The 17808-nt window shown below is 37.4% G+C and overlaps 1 protein-coding gene across 3 annotated transcripts in view; it reads left to right on the plus strand.

Annotated features, from left to right (window-relative positions):
* The window catches only part of LOC145487509 (uncharacterized), a 75589-nt gene that overhangs the window by 24864 nt on the left and 32917 nt on the right, over positions 1-17808 (plus strand). For all 3 annotated transcript variants that reach the window (XM_081466327.1, XM_081466325.1, XM_081466326.1), the window contains 2 exons: positions 1776-1892; positions 2841-2909. In XM_081466327.1, the coding sequence (XP_081322453.1) occupies positions 1776-1892; positions 2841-2909 (186 nt within the window). The remainder of the gene's footprint in view (positions 1-1775; positions 1893-2840; positions 2910-17808) is intronic.

The raw sequence follows: 17808 nt of genomic DNA on the forward strand, positions 1-17808 counted from the left end.
AACATCGATAACGTGAAAGCGAGATAAACGAAAAGAATGCAATGATTACGAAAGAATGCACAGACAAACGGAAAAAATAACAATTAAATGCGGCTGCAACATCTTTCTTATCTAAGTCATTTTAAAACATAGAAAGTAGTCTGTACAAGAAGAAAAATGCTGTGTACTATTTTCAAATATCTCCTTTTGTTCGAGAGATATTCAAGCTTTCAAAATATGCAAATTAGCGAAGTGATGACATCATAAACCTAACTGAATTTTGATCAAATATGATGAACAAAGATATCTCAGCCAGCTTGTAACAGAAATGTTTGATTCTTTGCAGTAAGACTCTACTAGAGGTGCTCCACAATATGAGCTTAACATTTTTGTTCCTATGGCAACATACCGGGTTCCAGACCAAATTAAGGCTTTTCTGGCCACCTTTAGTGCTCGATATTGATATTTTCCAGTGGTGCCTCATCTGAATGATTCAGCAAGCATACAAATATGTTAGGTCGAGTTCATGGCCTTGTTTAATGTTTTTCGAGGTTTTGAAGTGATGCATGTAGAACTATTAGCCTGCCAAGTGTCAGTGGTTTTTGCTGCATTGTCCGAGATAGCGCTATTTATATACTTGATGTAATATTTGGTTGAGTACACAATGTCATCAGGTATCTCATTTGCACATTTTATACATTTTAAAACTTGAATATCTCTAGAACCAATGCAGATATTTGCAAATGGTAAGCAGCATTTTTAATCTTTCATGGAATTCTATTTAATAAACCTAAAAATTCAAGGGGTAAAAATTTGATCATTGTTCGCCATTTGGTCAGTTTGGGGCCTGCTCTTGTGTGAGTAATTTCTATCCTCTGAATGTGATTCAAGGATTTTTGGGTGTAATGGATGAATGAAGATGCTTGTAATAACTCCAGTCAAAACGATTTGAGGACAAAAGACTCAATTAGCACTGCCAACTGTTGCTTGTGCTTAACATTTGTAGATTGCGTGGCCAATTAGTTACCGTATACCTTTAGAGGTGTTTCACATCCAAGTGATGTAGCATGTCCGGTGTAAACTGTAGATACCTAAACCCCCATATCAATTTATAGCTTAAAGAGCTGGCTGTCAAACTATACCAAGAATTTTGAAATAAAATGAATTGGTGAATTTTTTTACGACCTATAAATGCAAACGTGCAAATCACCTTTTGAAAGCTATAATTCAAAGTGAATTTTGTCTTTCGCTTATTTAATTTGTCCCTCAGTTTCCGGACCCAAAGCACTACAAAAATGTGTCTGCAATATGCCTTATTCAAGTGACACAGTGAAAGTTATAGAACATTGCTGAAATAGGATTTAAAAAATGTGTAGTGATCATAGAAAAATCGCTCTTGGAGAAAAAATATTTGGAAATTCACAAAATTTGCAGACATGTTCTTGTTCTTTATATGTCAAACTAGCTACTGTCCAAATTTGAGGGCAAACGAACAAGTTCCCTTTGACTAGTAGCTTTCAAAAGGGACCAAAAAGATGATTCAGATGCTCACATTTAGAGGTTATGAAAAACTCAACAATTCATTTAATTATTTCAAAATTCTTAATATGGTATGATAGCCAGCTCTATAAGCTTTAATTTGATATAGGGGTTTGGACGCGAGACACCTCTGAGGGTGCTCTGAAGGTATACGGTAACCTTAAAGAACCTTTGATCAATCCTACATGTAACTTGTTAGCCTGTGTGTTTAGGTCTTGCAAGGTTCATTGATATTGTTATCATGTATTATTTAACAGGTATGTCGATATGAGCCAGAAACTGAAAAGATGTTTGACTTCTCTGCTGAAAGAACCTTACAAAGTGTTGAGGAAAGCTTAAAGCGCTTAGGACTAGACTACATTGATGTAATTCAGGTACAGAAGAACATTGGTGCTTTATTGGCAACTTTTCCCCCTTTATACCCCCAAGTAGGGACATTTTTATAGAATTTCACTTCCTGTTAGACATTTGGAATCCAGGGAAGGGGAACTTCCATTTGAGAAGATCAGGGGTGCTCGTCAGAAAAATTGAATTGAATTCCTAAAGGAGACTAATGTGGACGCCAAAAAGACGATCAACAGACAAGAGAATTGAGGAGAATTCGAATGACACGTTTCGCTATTATTTATACAGTGTTGTAAATACATGTAAATACTTCAAAGATGAATATGGACATGGTGAAATGATTTGAACAAAATAGTGGGTAATAGAAAAAAAAAGACATTACACAAGACTGGGAGTCAGCAGTCACTAATATCGCCTTGGAAAGGGAAGAAAAAAAAAAGTTATTGCAATACGGGGTATTCGAATTTGGTCACACATCCAAGCAGGAACCCCACCAAACAGGGCTTAACTTTGATGAGCATTCGAGACATGGTGCCATCCTTGTGGTACTATGACTCTATGTTTGATAAGTTTTATTATTAAGATCAGAAGGTAACAAAGAAATAAAAACATCACTGATATCGCCTGGGAAAATAAAGAACAAAACAAGAATCCAATTATACTTGCTTTGCTGATCGGACAAGAAGCCATATACTTGTCTCGGACGAGGATCACCAATAACTTCATGAATGTTTTCAAGGGTGTTACATCTCCTCGTGTATTCTCTTACCGTTGCATTTTGCCTGTGGGCTTTAACTTTAACTTAACCTACAGATTAAAACCTCAAGTCAGTGGCATCAACACTTTCACTGTTTACAGACGACCCATTTTCCAAGTTGAGTGGCTCATTTTACTTCAAAAACAGCTGTGGACAAGGTGCATCTTGAAATTTGTCTTGATTGCAAATTATTACTAACAATAATAATTATTGTCAACAGGTTCATGACATGGAGTTTGCACCTTCTTTAGACATTGTTATCAATGAAACATTACCTGCCCTACAAAAGGTATGTTGCGATAGCACTTTTATAAAGCCTTTTATGAAGTAGTTGTTGTGGAAACTTGTTATGCCAAGAAAAATGGAATTTCTGGCAATTGAGTGGCTACGAATTAGTCAGAAATTAAATGTTTCTACAGCATGGTACATAATGTAGCAACAGGCCATGAGCCCGAGTCCCTTGGTGAAGCTGCATCATGGGGTAATGGCATGTGAGTATTTAAGCTTGGGATTGCACTTGCACAATCATTCTTATCTAGGCCAACACCACTCACCAGAATTTTTAATTAATGTTTATTTCTGAATATTTTGCTTTGTGGAATGGGCTGCAGGAACTTGGGCCTGGTTCCTACCCAGATTTCCTACATGTCCTTTTTTTCCCTAGGTTCTTTTTCTCTACTCTCTATTTACGCTCTATGATCTTTTTTAAAATTTTTTTTTATTATAGAAAACAAAAGTTACAAATACTTTCAGAACAATACTTACTCTACTTACGATACGACACAATAGTTAGTCTACTTACAATACAATAGAATATTTTACTCTACTTATCACTCTACGATCTACAATCCACCCTCTAAGCCCATCTGCACTTTACTCTCTACAATCTACGATCTACCCTCTAAGCCCATCTGCTTGGAAGATTATTGGAAGTTTTTAATTTTTTTTTGAATGAAGACTAGTGAGCAGCACAAAAGAAGACTTCTTGTAGTTGTAAGCTTTTTCACTTATTTCCGACGTGCTTCGTCTCTATCTGAGACTTCTTCAGTGAATGATTAAAGCATGCTTAAGTTTAACAAACCCATGGAAGTGAATAACTGCTGAAACATGTGTTAACAGACAGGGCTGGAAATAACAGTCGGTCATCGGACATTGTCCGACCAAATTTTGAATATGTCTGGCCAATTTTACATTATGATCGGACATGATGTCCAAACATTTTACCAACACCAAGTTATTGTCCATCCATAAAATTTGGTTAGATACATTAATAAAAGGCTCGAAATTGCAACCGGTATGGTCACCACTACAGCTAAAATTTTTATCTTTGGTGGCCAAAAATTCTGGTCGACAGCCAAAAATATGTCTGCATTCAAAGGCTACCATAATGGCGACTATGTTTCTCTGTGTTGACGATCAATAACGGTTATTTTCTCAGACATTATGTTCTTCCAGAACTACATAGTGAAAGGCCTTGGCAAGATTTCTGTATAACCCCATACATTTATTATGCATACAGTTCTTTGTTTAACTAAACAATAGCGAAAACAATAGCGCTCCTTTGAGACTTATCTGATTTGAATAACTATAAATTTTACCATTTTTTTTCTAAGTGTCGCATACTTTTAGACTTAAACTTTTTTTCGAATTTTCTATCTAAAATACGCAAAAACGGAATGATTTCTTGGAGACTAAATTACGGAAAACCGCAACGAAATTTCATAATTTTGGGCGCATTTACCGTATTTTTAAACTGAGCACAAACTTAAAACTGCTTAAAATAATAGCGATTTAGACCTGTTCGCTAGTTTAAAAAAGCTTAAAAATACTGTTTTAGGCCTAAGCAAAACCGGCTGCTTGCGGTTAGCTATAATCTGTTGCGCGGGTGAGTGACTATTGTACTAATTTTGTAAATGTAAACAAATTGAAATAAAATTCTAGCTTACCTGTCGCGTCTCTTCGCGTTTTTTCCCCCTTGAATTTCCTTCCTCAAATTCAGACCCATGCGATGAAGCTGTGTATTTTGTTTCTTTCCTCCATGAAGTGGTGATCAGATCACGAACAGTGCATACAGTGGTACGAGGAACAATTTACGCATCTTTGCGCACTTCATATAAGTCGGCGATATGCTTGATAACGTTTCTAAAAGGATTATCTCCATAGTGCTGACGCCACAACCATTGCTGTAGATAGCTTTCGAAGAGATCTTTGGATGTTCCTGTACAAGGCATACTTCGTTTGACTCCCCACCATGTATTTTCAATGTGCTGGGTGTGCGCACCTGTGTCTGGGTCTACGATGTTTAGGCTGTGGTTGACTGTGAGAAGCGATTGGGAAAAAGAAAGAAATCACCCCCCCCCCTTTTATTCACCAGGGACCCACACATGCGATGCATATTTTCATGCAGCGTGCAACATGCGTTAAACACATGAATAGGTAAATTGTAATGTTAATTTTTTGGAATGCGAACGAGTCAAGTAAAATAAAAATTATTTTTTGAAGGGGTAGTTCTCAACTAAACCTCGTAGTGTAGTGGTGTAGAAGAGAGACTGGTAAGCGAGAGGTGTGCGAAAGGTAAGTGGTTCGAGACCTGATAGGGTACAAGAAAATAAAGGAAAAAAAAATCCGTAAGGAGCCTGAGTAATATGGAGAAGAAAAAGAGAGAGGAATAGAGCTAGGGGACGAAAAGAATTGGCGAAAAGACAACGCGCGATAGTGCGCCACAGCGCGCAATCAAATCCTCTTTTATTCACACAGTAAGTAGTAATTATCAATGTATATATTCAATACCTTAGGGAGTTGCTTTTGTCTTCAAAAACAGTAGAGCGCATACATGATTAATAATTCTGCATGCATAATAAATGTATGGGGTTATACGGAAATCTTTCCAAGGCCTTTGCTTCTATAGCATTCAGCATAAGAAAAGAAAGCAATCTATCCTTTTGCTGTGCTGTAAAGGCTTCTCTCACATCGGAAAACTTGCAAATGGCTGCTTGTGTTTGAAATCGCCCTATAATGCATTGCAAACCCTTGAGCATTGAGTATGTCATGTATGCCTACCGATTGTGTCTCTTGAAGTGCATGAATCTTTCAGAGACATTACATTAGCTACGTACACAAAATTAGCGGCCAAAAGAGTCTTGAAAATGTTTTCTTTACAGATTTTATGCATTGAGTTTTTTTCTGAGTAGTTCCTACTTGATTGTTATCACTTAGTTGCCAAATGGCAACTCAAGATTTTTTTTAATTTTATGCCCTTGACTCTGACAGTCTCAGCCATATCCAGGTGCCCATTATGGGCTTCTGCCATATCATAAAGCAGAAGTGTTCATCTTTCCTGTACTTGCCAAATAAAATACTCTTCAGAAATCTCCCTATTATGCACTACGTACATTGCAATATGCTGTTAGCACCTCATGTTTGGACCCTTGAGTCAACTTTGGTCAGGAGCACATCACTAGGAGCCTCCAACTCCCATACTAAGCCTATGTCATGGTATTTTTACAGAACGGTCTATTTTTAGGCTTCTTTTCCCACTAAAAAGGTCAGTTCCGGTCTATATGAGCTGGAATCAGTAAGGAGAAAAATGGCAGCCTCAGGTGGACATGTCAACCTAATCTTCTGGTGAAATTATAAAGTCCATGCTTGTGATTGGTCACTGAGGTTCCTGGGGGAGGGGGGCTGAATTCGTGCTAAATTCAAACTAAAGCTAGACCAGTCTGTGAAAACACTAGGACAGGAATAAATGGGGTAGTTGTACACTCCTAGTGATGGGCTCCTGCTTTAAAGGGACACAGTCAGCTGGTGCATATGCGCATTAGATACCATTTCATAGCTAATTTGCATATCTCAGGGACGCGATTCATACTGTTTTTAACCGAATATGATAAAAATAATATCATAGGATTGCGCAAAAGCACACTCAAAAACAGGTTTTTCAGTGAATGATTGAAAATCAAGAAAAACACTGCAAAGATTGAAGCAGATTTCTAGATGTACTTTGATTTCAGGTTGAGGTGAACTTTTTTCAAAGTGAGAAAACTATTGTCCAAGTCAGCGTGGACCTAAAGCTGACTGTGTCCCTTTAATGGTAAAATCAATAGGAAACCAGGTTTGCTTGAAGAACATATAATCAGGAGATAACCAGGAGAGATCTGTGCAGTCATCTTGTAGATTAAGTCATATAATCATCATAAATGATAAATAAATCAAATTTAAATGCAGTTTTGAACGATTTGTATTAAAAATCTTTACAGTATGCCAATAAATTTTATTATGCTAATTAATTATGCTAATCAATTATGTAAATTAGTGTCTGGTCAAATTGATAAGATGTCCGACCAAAATGAAGATTTGACATGACACGTGTCCTGTTAAAGAAGAAAAATTATTTCCAGTACTGACAGACGTTACAAGAAACGTTTTAATGCACATGTTATGTTGTTATATTTTGGGGGCCATATGATTAGCGCTAACCATATGGCCCCCAAAATAATATATAGATTTAGCCAAGCCTAAAAGTGGAAAAATAGTAGCATGAAAAATAGTAGCCTCAATACTTGTATCTGAATTGCATTATATTTGAAATAAATTTTCTTTCTTCAAAAATCACTTTGGACGCTAACAAATGCAAAGAACGTGCCATTAAGTGAAAATGGCCGCCATTACTTGTTACCAGTCTACAGGGAGTCACCATGTGGACCAAAAAGGACTGGTGACTAGCCTAGTTTGTTTCTGCATAGGCCTTCGAAGCTGTCAAGTAGCAGTTGATTTCTTTTGTGAAAATGAGTTTCTTTATAAAGGTAGAAGTGATGTTACGATTTCACAAACTTGAGAATTTCTTTTTGTTTATCTCTGACCATTTGTATGTAATTTTGCTGTAAAATTGGCTTTTGTTGCAAGTGTGTTAGTGTTCATGTTCACACTAAAAGTATGGTCTCAGTTTCATCCACACTCATCTTATCAGTCCTCCAACAGAAATTCCACCACATTTACAAAGGGACTTAGTCGAATAGGAAGGTAATTTGACAAGTTACCATTTTATCTATTATCTTTTAAAGCACGTTTAAATAAATTGCTGTATGTTTTCTTTGTGTGTATCTTCAGATGTTATGTTATGATCGATTGAGAATAAACAACAGTGATGTGCAATGCAGATGGCCAAGTGTTAATTGGAGTGTTTACTTTAACTTTATCACTTTCTTTTGCCAAAACTATTTTCTTCTAGAAAGTATGGGGGTGCACATACTACTTGTGGAAATTCCGGAGGGGTGGGGAGGTCATTTTTGTGTTCAAAAAAATGGAAATTCCGGGGAGGAGGAGGGGGGGAGGCTTACATAAAATTCCCTCCATGGTGGGGGTATGGATATTTTCTGGAACTACACATTTGAGTTTTGTATCTTTGCAGTGAGGTTTTCTGTATACTGTTTGGCCTTCTGGTTTGAGTTTGAATAATCTCAAACTATGCAAAACAAAAGCAGTGAAAACTTTTGTATACAAGAAAAAATTATACTTTAGTAAGGTTTTAATCCTGGGTTAGTTTTAGCTGGCTTCCAAACAACTATTTACAACAAGTTAACCTGACATGAGCCTGCAATCCAACCAAAAACTAGCATTTGGTCAGCAGTCAACTTCAAAGAAACATGTGACCCCGAAGAGCTCTGAACTTGAGCCTGTGATATGGTCATGTGACACTGGTCAGCAGATACCTTGTTTTGACAGGTGTCAATTGACCATGACATGGATTTCCAATATCAAAGAAGTGCATTATAAAACAAGGCTGCGTGTTGAGTATTGCCGTCATCGTCGTTGTGTGTACGCGCCCACGAACAATACCGCTAGCCATGATAACCATGACAAAATCAATGCATGGGTTTCCTGTACTTTCCTATATAGGTATGGTGCTCCGCGGAACTCTGTTATAGAAAAAGTTAAAATATAAAAAAAAAATTTAAAAAGTTTAAAACATTAAAACATTACAAAAGACATAGTTTTTGTTTGGAAGGGTCCCAAAGAAATCCTATTAAAGTTTCTTAGTTGTTTCTATAGCAAGAATGATCTTATCAAACTTACGTACTATGTTATTGATGAAAGTAGAATTTTGTTTCTTGATTTATTTCTTTACAAAGATACCAATTTTAGCACTCTGCAGTTTTCTACCCATTAAAAGCCACTAAATAAGTATCTGTACATTCCCTTTGAGTCGTTTCATCCCACGAGCAACAAGAGGGCCTTTATTAGAGACAAACTTATGTGGTACACTAAAAATAGCTCTATGTTTAAAGCCTTTTAGTAAAATGCGAGAAATTCTGGAAGTGCCTCCTGCTTTGCAGTTACGCAGTTGGGTTTTTACTTCCTTTATTCAGGGAGGTTAAATGCAGTAACGAACTAAATGGCTTTTGCTAAAACGCAAATCGCACAATGATAGAATGGTAGTCTTTAAATCTGCATTTAACTGTAGTCATGGTAACTGATGTGGTAACATTTTGTTATAGTGTACGCAAAAAGTGCAAATATTTAGGTCATGTGACTTTGAACCCTTAGTGGATGTTCTGCGACCACATGGAGATGTTGTTTAATAGATTTTAGGGTCGTAATTTGTCATAGAGATTGCTGTTCATTTCAAGTTTGAATGAATGGTTTAACTTGGAACCACTAACATCAAGCTGGTTATCCAGAGACATTTACCAGACTTAGACTGTATTGTCAGTTATAAATCTACCACTACTTTAGCACATCTATGTAGAAAGTATGTTCTCTGGGGGCCATACGATTAGCGCTAATTGTATGGCCCGTAACAACATACAATGACATATGCATTAAGGCATTTCTTGTCACGTCTGGTTACAGCATGTTTCAGCAGTTATTCACTTCCATGGGAAGTTACACTTAGCATACTTATGTTCAATGTTAGTTGTAATCATTCCCTGAAGAAGTCTCAGACAGAGAGGAAACACGTTGGAAATAAATGAAAAAGCTTACAACTACAAGAAGTCCTCCTTTGTGCTGCTCACTAGTCTTCGTTAAAAAAATTAAAAAATTAAAAAATTAAAAATCTTCCAAGCAGATGGGCTTAGAGGGTAGATCGTATATCATAGAGCATAGATCAAAGAGAGAGGCAGGTAGAACGTAGAGAGTAGAGCGTAGATGGGTTTAGAGGGTAGATGGTAGATTGCAGAGAGTAGCTGGTAGAATGTAGAGAGTGGAATGTAGATGGTAGAACATATAACGTAGAGCATAGAGCGTAGAGGCTAAACTCAATACAGAATTGTACATTAAAAAGATTACTAAAATGCTGTAAACCATAACAACACTTTAATAATACTTACATGTAAATATATATGAGATGATAAAGAAAGCCAATAAATTACAATTGAAGGGGTGAGTGCAAAACCATGCTAAGTGACGATTTGGGTGAAAAAAAAATTTTTCTCGAAAGGGCTTGGATTTTTGCATGTGGTCTTCAATGTAATAGAAAAACGCGGCCCTGTATTTTTGTTGCTGGTTCTTGCTTCGTTTTCGAGTTATAACATATGCAAAAATACTTGGCTTTTCCTAGCCATGTCTTTAGGAGTTTATTTGTTGAACAGCAAACAGGCAGACTGTTTATAGTGTATGAAGTCAAAATCAAATCTCACAGCATATATAGAGCAGAAATCTGGGAACAGATTGTTTACGTTGGGTATTGTGACGTGAGCACAACACGTGAATCGATCGAGAGTCAAACGAAATTCATCGAACAAAAAAGAGATGTGCCGCATTAGAGCTCTGTCAACTAATATCTTAAGCATTATTTTAAAGTACCTTGTGTGCCTGCCTGGTGGTTGAGAGGCATCATAAAGTCTCGATAAACCCGTAAGTCATCTGCACGTTTTAAAGAATCAAAATGTGTTCTGAAACTTTGAAGGCAGCTGATATACCATAATCGTGTTATCGGCGTTCGAAGTCTGATCAAGCCAGGCAGCAAAGTCCAAGAGCAGTTCTTGCCCCCTCAAAAAATACCCTCTGGTGAGTCGTGGCCCATTTGCCAAGCGTTGCTAGCGTCAAAGTTTGGAAAGCGAGAACTGGTTTAGACTTATAAAATTTGTCTTGTGCACGTGCATGAGGTGTAAAGACCCTTCCGGGCATGCATTGCGATCATGTTCTGCGGACGTTTCTCGAACTGGCAACTAGATTGTTTAAACATAAGAATGGCCAACAAGTAGCGATCGATTGTAACATAGATCTGTGATCCAGGTTGCGTTGATTTTATTTCAAATCGGCATGATTTGTAGTGTTTTGAGCTTCTGGGATCAGCGGACATGCAGATGTATGGAGACCCGTACGTTGCGGAGAAGGGTTAATCTGTTAATCTGTCAGCCCTATTTATAGCGTGTTTTCATGTGAAATCAACATCATTGAGCTTATAAGTTGCGTGAAATTACCATTTTGCTGTTTTCTAAGTGAAACTAGCATCCTTGCCGTCAAGCGTTAACGTGAAATCAACATTTTAACCTAGTTAGACCTGAAATTAACATCATTGAGCTTATGCGCTGTGCAAAATTGACATTTTGCTGGTTTCTAAGTGAAACCAACATCCTTGCCGTCACGCGTTAACGTGAAATCAATATTTTAACCTATTTAGACCTGAAATCAACATCATTGAGCGTATGCACTGCATGACATTGACATTTTGCTGGTTTCTAAGTGAAACCAACATCCTTGCCGTCATGCGTTAACCTGAAATCAACATTTTAACCTATTTAGACCTGAAATCAACATCATTGAGCTTATGCGCTGCGTGAAATTGACATTTTGTTGGTTTTTAAGTGAAATCAACCTCCTTGCCGTCACGCGTTAACGTCAAAGCAATATTTTAACCTATTTAGACCTGAAATCAACATCACTGAACTTATGCGTTACATGAAATTGACATTTTGCTCATTTCTAAGAGAAATCAACCTCCTTGCTGTCACGCGTTAACGTGAAATCAACATTTAAACCTTTTTTGACCTAAAATCAACATTTTTGAGCTTATACGTTGCGTGAAATTGACATTTTGCTGCTTTCTAAGTGAAATCAAAGTCCTTGCGGACGCGGTGGGCCAATCCTTTGTTGTGATAAACCGAGGCGAGACTTCGACTTATAACAAAGGCTTGGCTTGGCTATTATAACAAAGGATCAGCTCTGTTTATCATAACAAAGGCCCGGCTTCGTTTATTTGAAGACCTCGGCGGGAAAAGGGTGCTAGGTATTTTAATAAAAGTGAACTTTGTCGAAAACGCTCCAAATTTCGCATGCAGTTTTGTTTAGGTATGTTTAACAATGTCCCGTAGTTTTTCCGCTAAGCTTCGCTTCGTTTTCGAGATATTGCGTATGCAGAAAAACCACTCGGTTTTCCTAGCGGTGTCTTTATAAACGAAGCAAAAACCAGCGACAAAAATACAGGACCACGTTTTTCTATTACATTGAAGACCACATGCAAGAATTCAAGCCCTTTCGTGAAATTTTTTTTTTTTCACCCAAATCGTCACTTAGCATGGTTTTGCACTCACCCCTTCAATTACAGAACAATAGTATTGCAGATGATCGAGAAACTTGCACTCACAACCCAATATTTTTATCACTCTACTGGTCTTTTAAGCCTCTAAGCTAGTGTGGAGAGTAGTCAAAAATTCTTGAACTGATAAACTCGTAAATACGTAGAGCTTAGAGTGTTGATGGTGGAACATGGAGTGTAAGAGCTTTAAGAGCATAGCACATTGACCGTAGATGGAAGAACATATAGCCTAGAGCGTAGTCAGGGTAAACTCAATACAGAATTATAAATTGAAAACAATTATTAAAACACTGCAATCCGTAACAACACTAAGCATTCCCTAAGTGATGTAATATTTGCGACAATAACTATACGCCACTACACCTCTACAGTGTATGCATATCTGGGAGAAACGGAGCTTAAACATTCAAAATGCTACCGTTGAGTCGTAGAGCTCTAAGAAAATTTGTACACCTAATCGAGCTTCATAAAATGGGCTGAATATAGCCCAGCTTGCTCTCCTTGTGGTACTTTTCTCTTTAGAACAAAACCAATATTTGCTCTAAACGCATGCGCAGATTAATAAGCCTTAATGTCAACTACATATCAGGTGGAGGATATATTTCATACAAGATCGCACACTAACGTTGAGCACTTTTCCTTGTGGTAGAACCCTAATAAGTCATACGCATGCGTTCTAGCATCATTAGCGCGATACAAGAGTGCTACTGTGACTGCGTGTCTTTTGGAATTACGCCTAACTTTTTTCAAGAAATATCATCTGTTGTTCCCAAACTACGTACACTAGTGTGTTTATTTTATCCTTTAATTGTCTCTATCAAAGAGACCAAAATGTTCATACTCACAGCCAAAACTCTCCCGAGTAAGTGGGCTGGCTGGGGAGGGGGGGTACTCCCAGAAAAGTTGGGTAGAGGTGTGCAGCCCGCTTCACAAAACCCTTAGCCTATTGATGACCAAAGTCTGCAATATTCCCTACCCTATTTATGACCTGACCAAATATTTGATACTCTATTTATGACCTGACCATTAAATCAAAACCCTGTTTTCAGACCTACGTTAGAATAAGTTCCCTAGTTCAGGCCAGTGTTAAATTACCGTAAACATAATAATTCGTGAAGGGTTTTTGTTCATTTTCTGTTTGATAATGATGAAACAGTGGCTTCTTCTTAAAAACATACCCATATCAAGGTTAGAGTGCAAAAACCATACCCTATTTATGACCAAACTGGCCAAAATAGACTAAAATCGATACCCTATTTATCACCAAAACAGCTGAAAAGCCATACCCTTTGGGGCTGCACATACCTATATAGCTCATAAAAGGGAGTACTCCCCCTCCCCCCCCCCCCCAGGGTAAGTGGCATTAAAACTTGTCAAATTGTACAAAAAACCCCAGGAAACTGCTTGAATATTGCTGCAAACTCCATGGCACCTAATGAAAGTATAATTTTATCAGTCTCTGAGGGGACTTGTTCACTGATGAAGTATATAATCTTGGTCAAGTAGCGCTGTTTACTTTCAATACCTCTCGTTGAAATGCGTCTCAGTTGTATTATTCAATATCAGTGTGTATTTTAAATTTAAGTGGTTTTATTGTTTATGCCAAAGGTAGCAATAGAACGTGCTGTTCCATGACAATTTGATAATTAGATTAGTTCTTGTTTATCGGTCAAAAGAAAATTTGCATGTCGAATAAAGCAAATCGTTCCTCTTCCATTTCTTCATTCGACATTCAACTTTCTTCCATTTATCTCCAGCTGTGAAAAGAATACAAGCACATCTTCCATGTGTTTTCGAGAAAACAAGAGTTTCAGGTTACATACATTTGCGAGGAAAACAAAAGTATCAAGTTACAAATGTTTGCTTGAAGAGTAAAATTGTCACGTTTGCTACTTAAATGTATTATTTAATTTGAAATGAGCAAAAATCAACGTAAAACACTACAGTAAAATTTACAAGCTGTCCTGACAAACGGTTATTACTCATGCGCAGTATGGCGCATGAGTTAAGGATTGGGCTCCATTTCTCCGTTTTGGTGTCACATTGGTGCATGCAAATTTATGCATGCACACATTTACCACGGTCTTTGGAGCTCCGTCCGCCATATTGGATTCTGCAAGAAGGTTCCGTTTTTTTGCAAACGTTGTGCTTTTTACCCAATTTGATACATTAGATATACGTTAGATCTATGATGCACTTTTTTCAAATTAGCATTTCTCTCGTATTATTTCTAGTTGTCAGATGGCAAACGTTTTCAAATTGCTTGTCTGACTATGTATGCATTGCGTATCTATTTTATATGACTTGTATTCTCTTGCGCATGAGTATGGGCTACTTGGAGCCTCTTGTTAACTGTAAGTTATTCGTGGACTGTGACTGAAAATACACGCATCAAACATACACACTGCTAAGATTATGTCTCATCAAAATCCCTAGCTCAATACAAACCAGGAGTGAATGGATGCAAAGGAAGTGGAAACTGAATTCTTAATGCACAAGCAAGGCTAGCCTCTCAGTGGTATAAGGAAAATTCACTTCTTGCAAACAAGGATAAATTTCAGACAATGACACTAAATGCTAATAAGAAAGAAGCAATGCTAGTCACTATTACACTTGATGACACGGCACCGATAGAGCCCACTAATCTTATGAAACTCTTGGGTATAATTATAGACGATAAACTTAATTTTACAGAACATGTTAAATTAATTGTGGTTAAGGCAGGGAGACTTGTCGGTGTCATAATGCAGTTAAAAATCTCATTTCAGAGAAAGTCAAACTTCAGCCTTATAAGTCAGCAATTCTACCACATTTAACTTACTGCTCTCTTGTATGGCACTTCATCAAAGCTTTTGATGCCCGTAAACTAGAAAGGATCCAAGAAAAGGCACTTATCTACCGTGACACAGCTTCAAGTTATGAAAAACTGCTGACTGCTGCTGGATTGCCAACATTGTTAAATTGAAGACTCCAGCACATAGCAATCTTAATGTTTAAAGTTAAGAACAACTTATGCACACAATATATAATTGATCTTTTAAAAGAGAACAAAGTAACTTTAATTTGAGAAATGCAGACTTTGTGATCCCATGATTCAAGACAGTGACTTGTGGAAAACATTCAGTGTTGTATTTGGGTCCAAAACTATGTGCCAGACTTCTCAATCATATTAAATCATTAAGTTTAAAGAATTTGAAAAATTACATCAGGAAAAGGGATTTAAACATTTTAATTGATGCACGCAGTGGATGCAAATGTCATATGTGTTCAACTTGACTACTTTCTTCATTCTTATTTAACTTTATTTGTAGCTTTATTCTCTTTTGTGTTTTTGTTTATTTTGATTGATTAGGCTTTTATCTTGTGAATGTTTACAAATTTAATATGTACATAGTCCTGATGATTGTAACTCTTTTTAGGTGTCCCCAATTAGCAGCAATGCTAAATCTCATTGACACATAAATAACATGATTGATCATCACAGTTAAGTACACAATTTAAGCAACTGTGAAATTAAAGCCTGAAAAAAATTCAGGCTCAAATGGGATTCGAATCCATGACCTCTGTGATACCGGTGCAGTGCTCTACCAACTGAGCCATCAAGCTAACTGGGAGCACTGCACTGGTATTGCAGAGGTCATGGGTTTGAATCGCGCTCAAGCCTGAATTTTTTCAGGCTTTAATTTCACAGCTGCTTAAGTTGTGTATATAACTGTGATGATCAATGATGTCTTCATATCGCTTTTATGTATTGGATTCCTTACTTACTGTACTCTGGTGCTTGCCAGAAACATACAAAAATAAACCCGATGGCCCATTTTTATGTTGTTACTGAAATTTACCATTACTATTTCATCAATGATTGTGCATTTGTTTGATGCCATTATTGTAGTGTACATTGAAAATGAGTGATGTAGTATTGTTCCACCAAAGTAGAAAGGTTAAAAAAAACTTTGGAAACTGTTGTCAGCCACCTTAGCTCAAGATATGGGGCACTTCAACGGATGTGTCGAAAATGAAGACCCAAAAATGAAGACCGAAGACCTAAGACCCACTGGTCTAAAACGAAGACCCACTGGTCTAAAACGAAGACCCACTGGTCTAAAACGAAGACCCTGTGGTCTAAAACGAAGACCCACCGGTCTAAAACGAAGACCCACTGGTCTAAAACGAAGACCCACCAGTCTAAAACGAAGACCCACTGGTGTAAAACGAAGACCCACCGGTCTAAAACGAAGACCCTGTGGTCTAAAATGAAGACCCACCGGTCTAAAACGAAGACCCACTGGTCTAAAATGAAGACCCACTGGTCTAAAACCTTTTTTTCTTCAGGAAAGACTATATACTAGGCTATATTGCTTTCGTTTTTGTAGCGCATAAATTAAAATGTCATCTGAGCGTGCGGCAAACTTGACAGTTGCTTTATCTCATTTGGTACAACGAGTCAAATTGTGTAACGCAATGAAATTCCAACAGTATAGAAATATACACTTTTGACATATATCAAAACCGCAACAGTTCTGTAACTGTTGTTCGTTTTTACACTTGGCCAATATATCATCAATTACAAATATTGGTGACGAAATAAAATTGTTGTACCGATTGAGATAAAGTACCTATCAAGTTTGTTGCGTGCTCAGATGACATTTTAATTTATGAGCTACAAAAATGAGAGCAATTTAGCCTACAATCTTGGACAAAATAAAAAGGAACAATTAACCCCCTTCCCCCACAAAGCAATGATGAAGGCGCGAAGGAGCAAAAACGTGCCATTTTGGCATCATTGAAATGGGGGGTGGGGGGGGGGGGGGGAGCGGTGGTCCAGGTTTTCCATTTATCTTGTCCAAGATTGTAGTGTATAGTATTTCCCTGAAGAACATGAGAGTGATAACATAATTTTCCTGGGAAAATCAAATTCTTGTAGCACGTGGTGAATAAATTTGCGAGTCACGCACAGTGGACCTTTGCGCCTTTATATGATAAGTACAGTAAAGCAAAGTAATGAAGTCACCTCATCATAATTTGCTCATGTGCATTTGAAAAACAGAATATTGGTGACGACAAATTATACTAAAATCGTCACTAAAACGTATATTTCTATACTGTTGGAATTTCATTGCGTTACACAATTTGACACGTACCGAATGAGATAAAGCAACTGTCAAGTTTGCTGCACTCTCAGATGACATTTTAATTTATGTGCTACAAAAACGAAAGCAATTTAGCCTAGTGTATAGTCTTTCCTGAAGAAAAAAAGGTTTTAGACCGGTGGGTCTTCGTTTTAGACCGGTGGGTCTTTGTTTTAGACCGGTGGGTCTTCGTTTTAGACCACAGGGTCTTCATTTTAGACCAGTGGGTCTTCATTTTAGACCAGTGGGTCTTTGTTTTACACCACAGGGTCTTTGTTTTAGACCGGTGGGTCTTCGTTTTAGACCACAGGGTCTTAGGTCTTCGGTCTTCGTTTTTGGGTCTTCGTTTTCGACACATCCCACTTCAACTATAATTCCTGGTGTAACTGGTTAATTTTAATAGAAACTGAAGATTGGAAATCTTTAGGTTTCTTCAATGGCTACAACCATATTGTGTTCATTACAGTCAGTAAGGACTTCTTGTGCCAGTGGCATATTCCAAACTACATTCAGTACTACAT

Source organism: Orbicella franksi, chromosome 5 (genome assembly GCF_964199315.1).
Source record: "Orbicella franksi chromosome 5, jaOrbFran1.1, whole genome shotgun sequence".
NCBI lineage: Eukaryota > Metazoa > Cnidaria > Anthozoa > Scleractinia > Merulinidae > Orbicella > Orbicella franksi.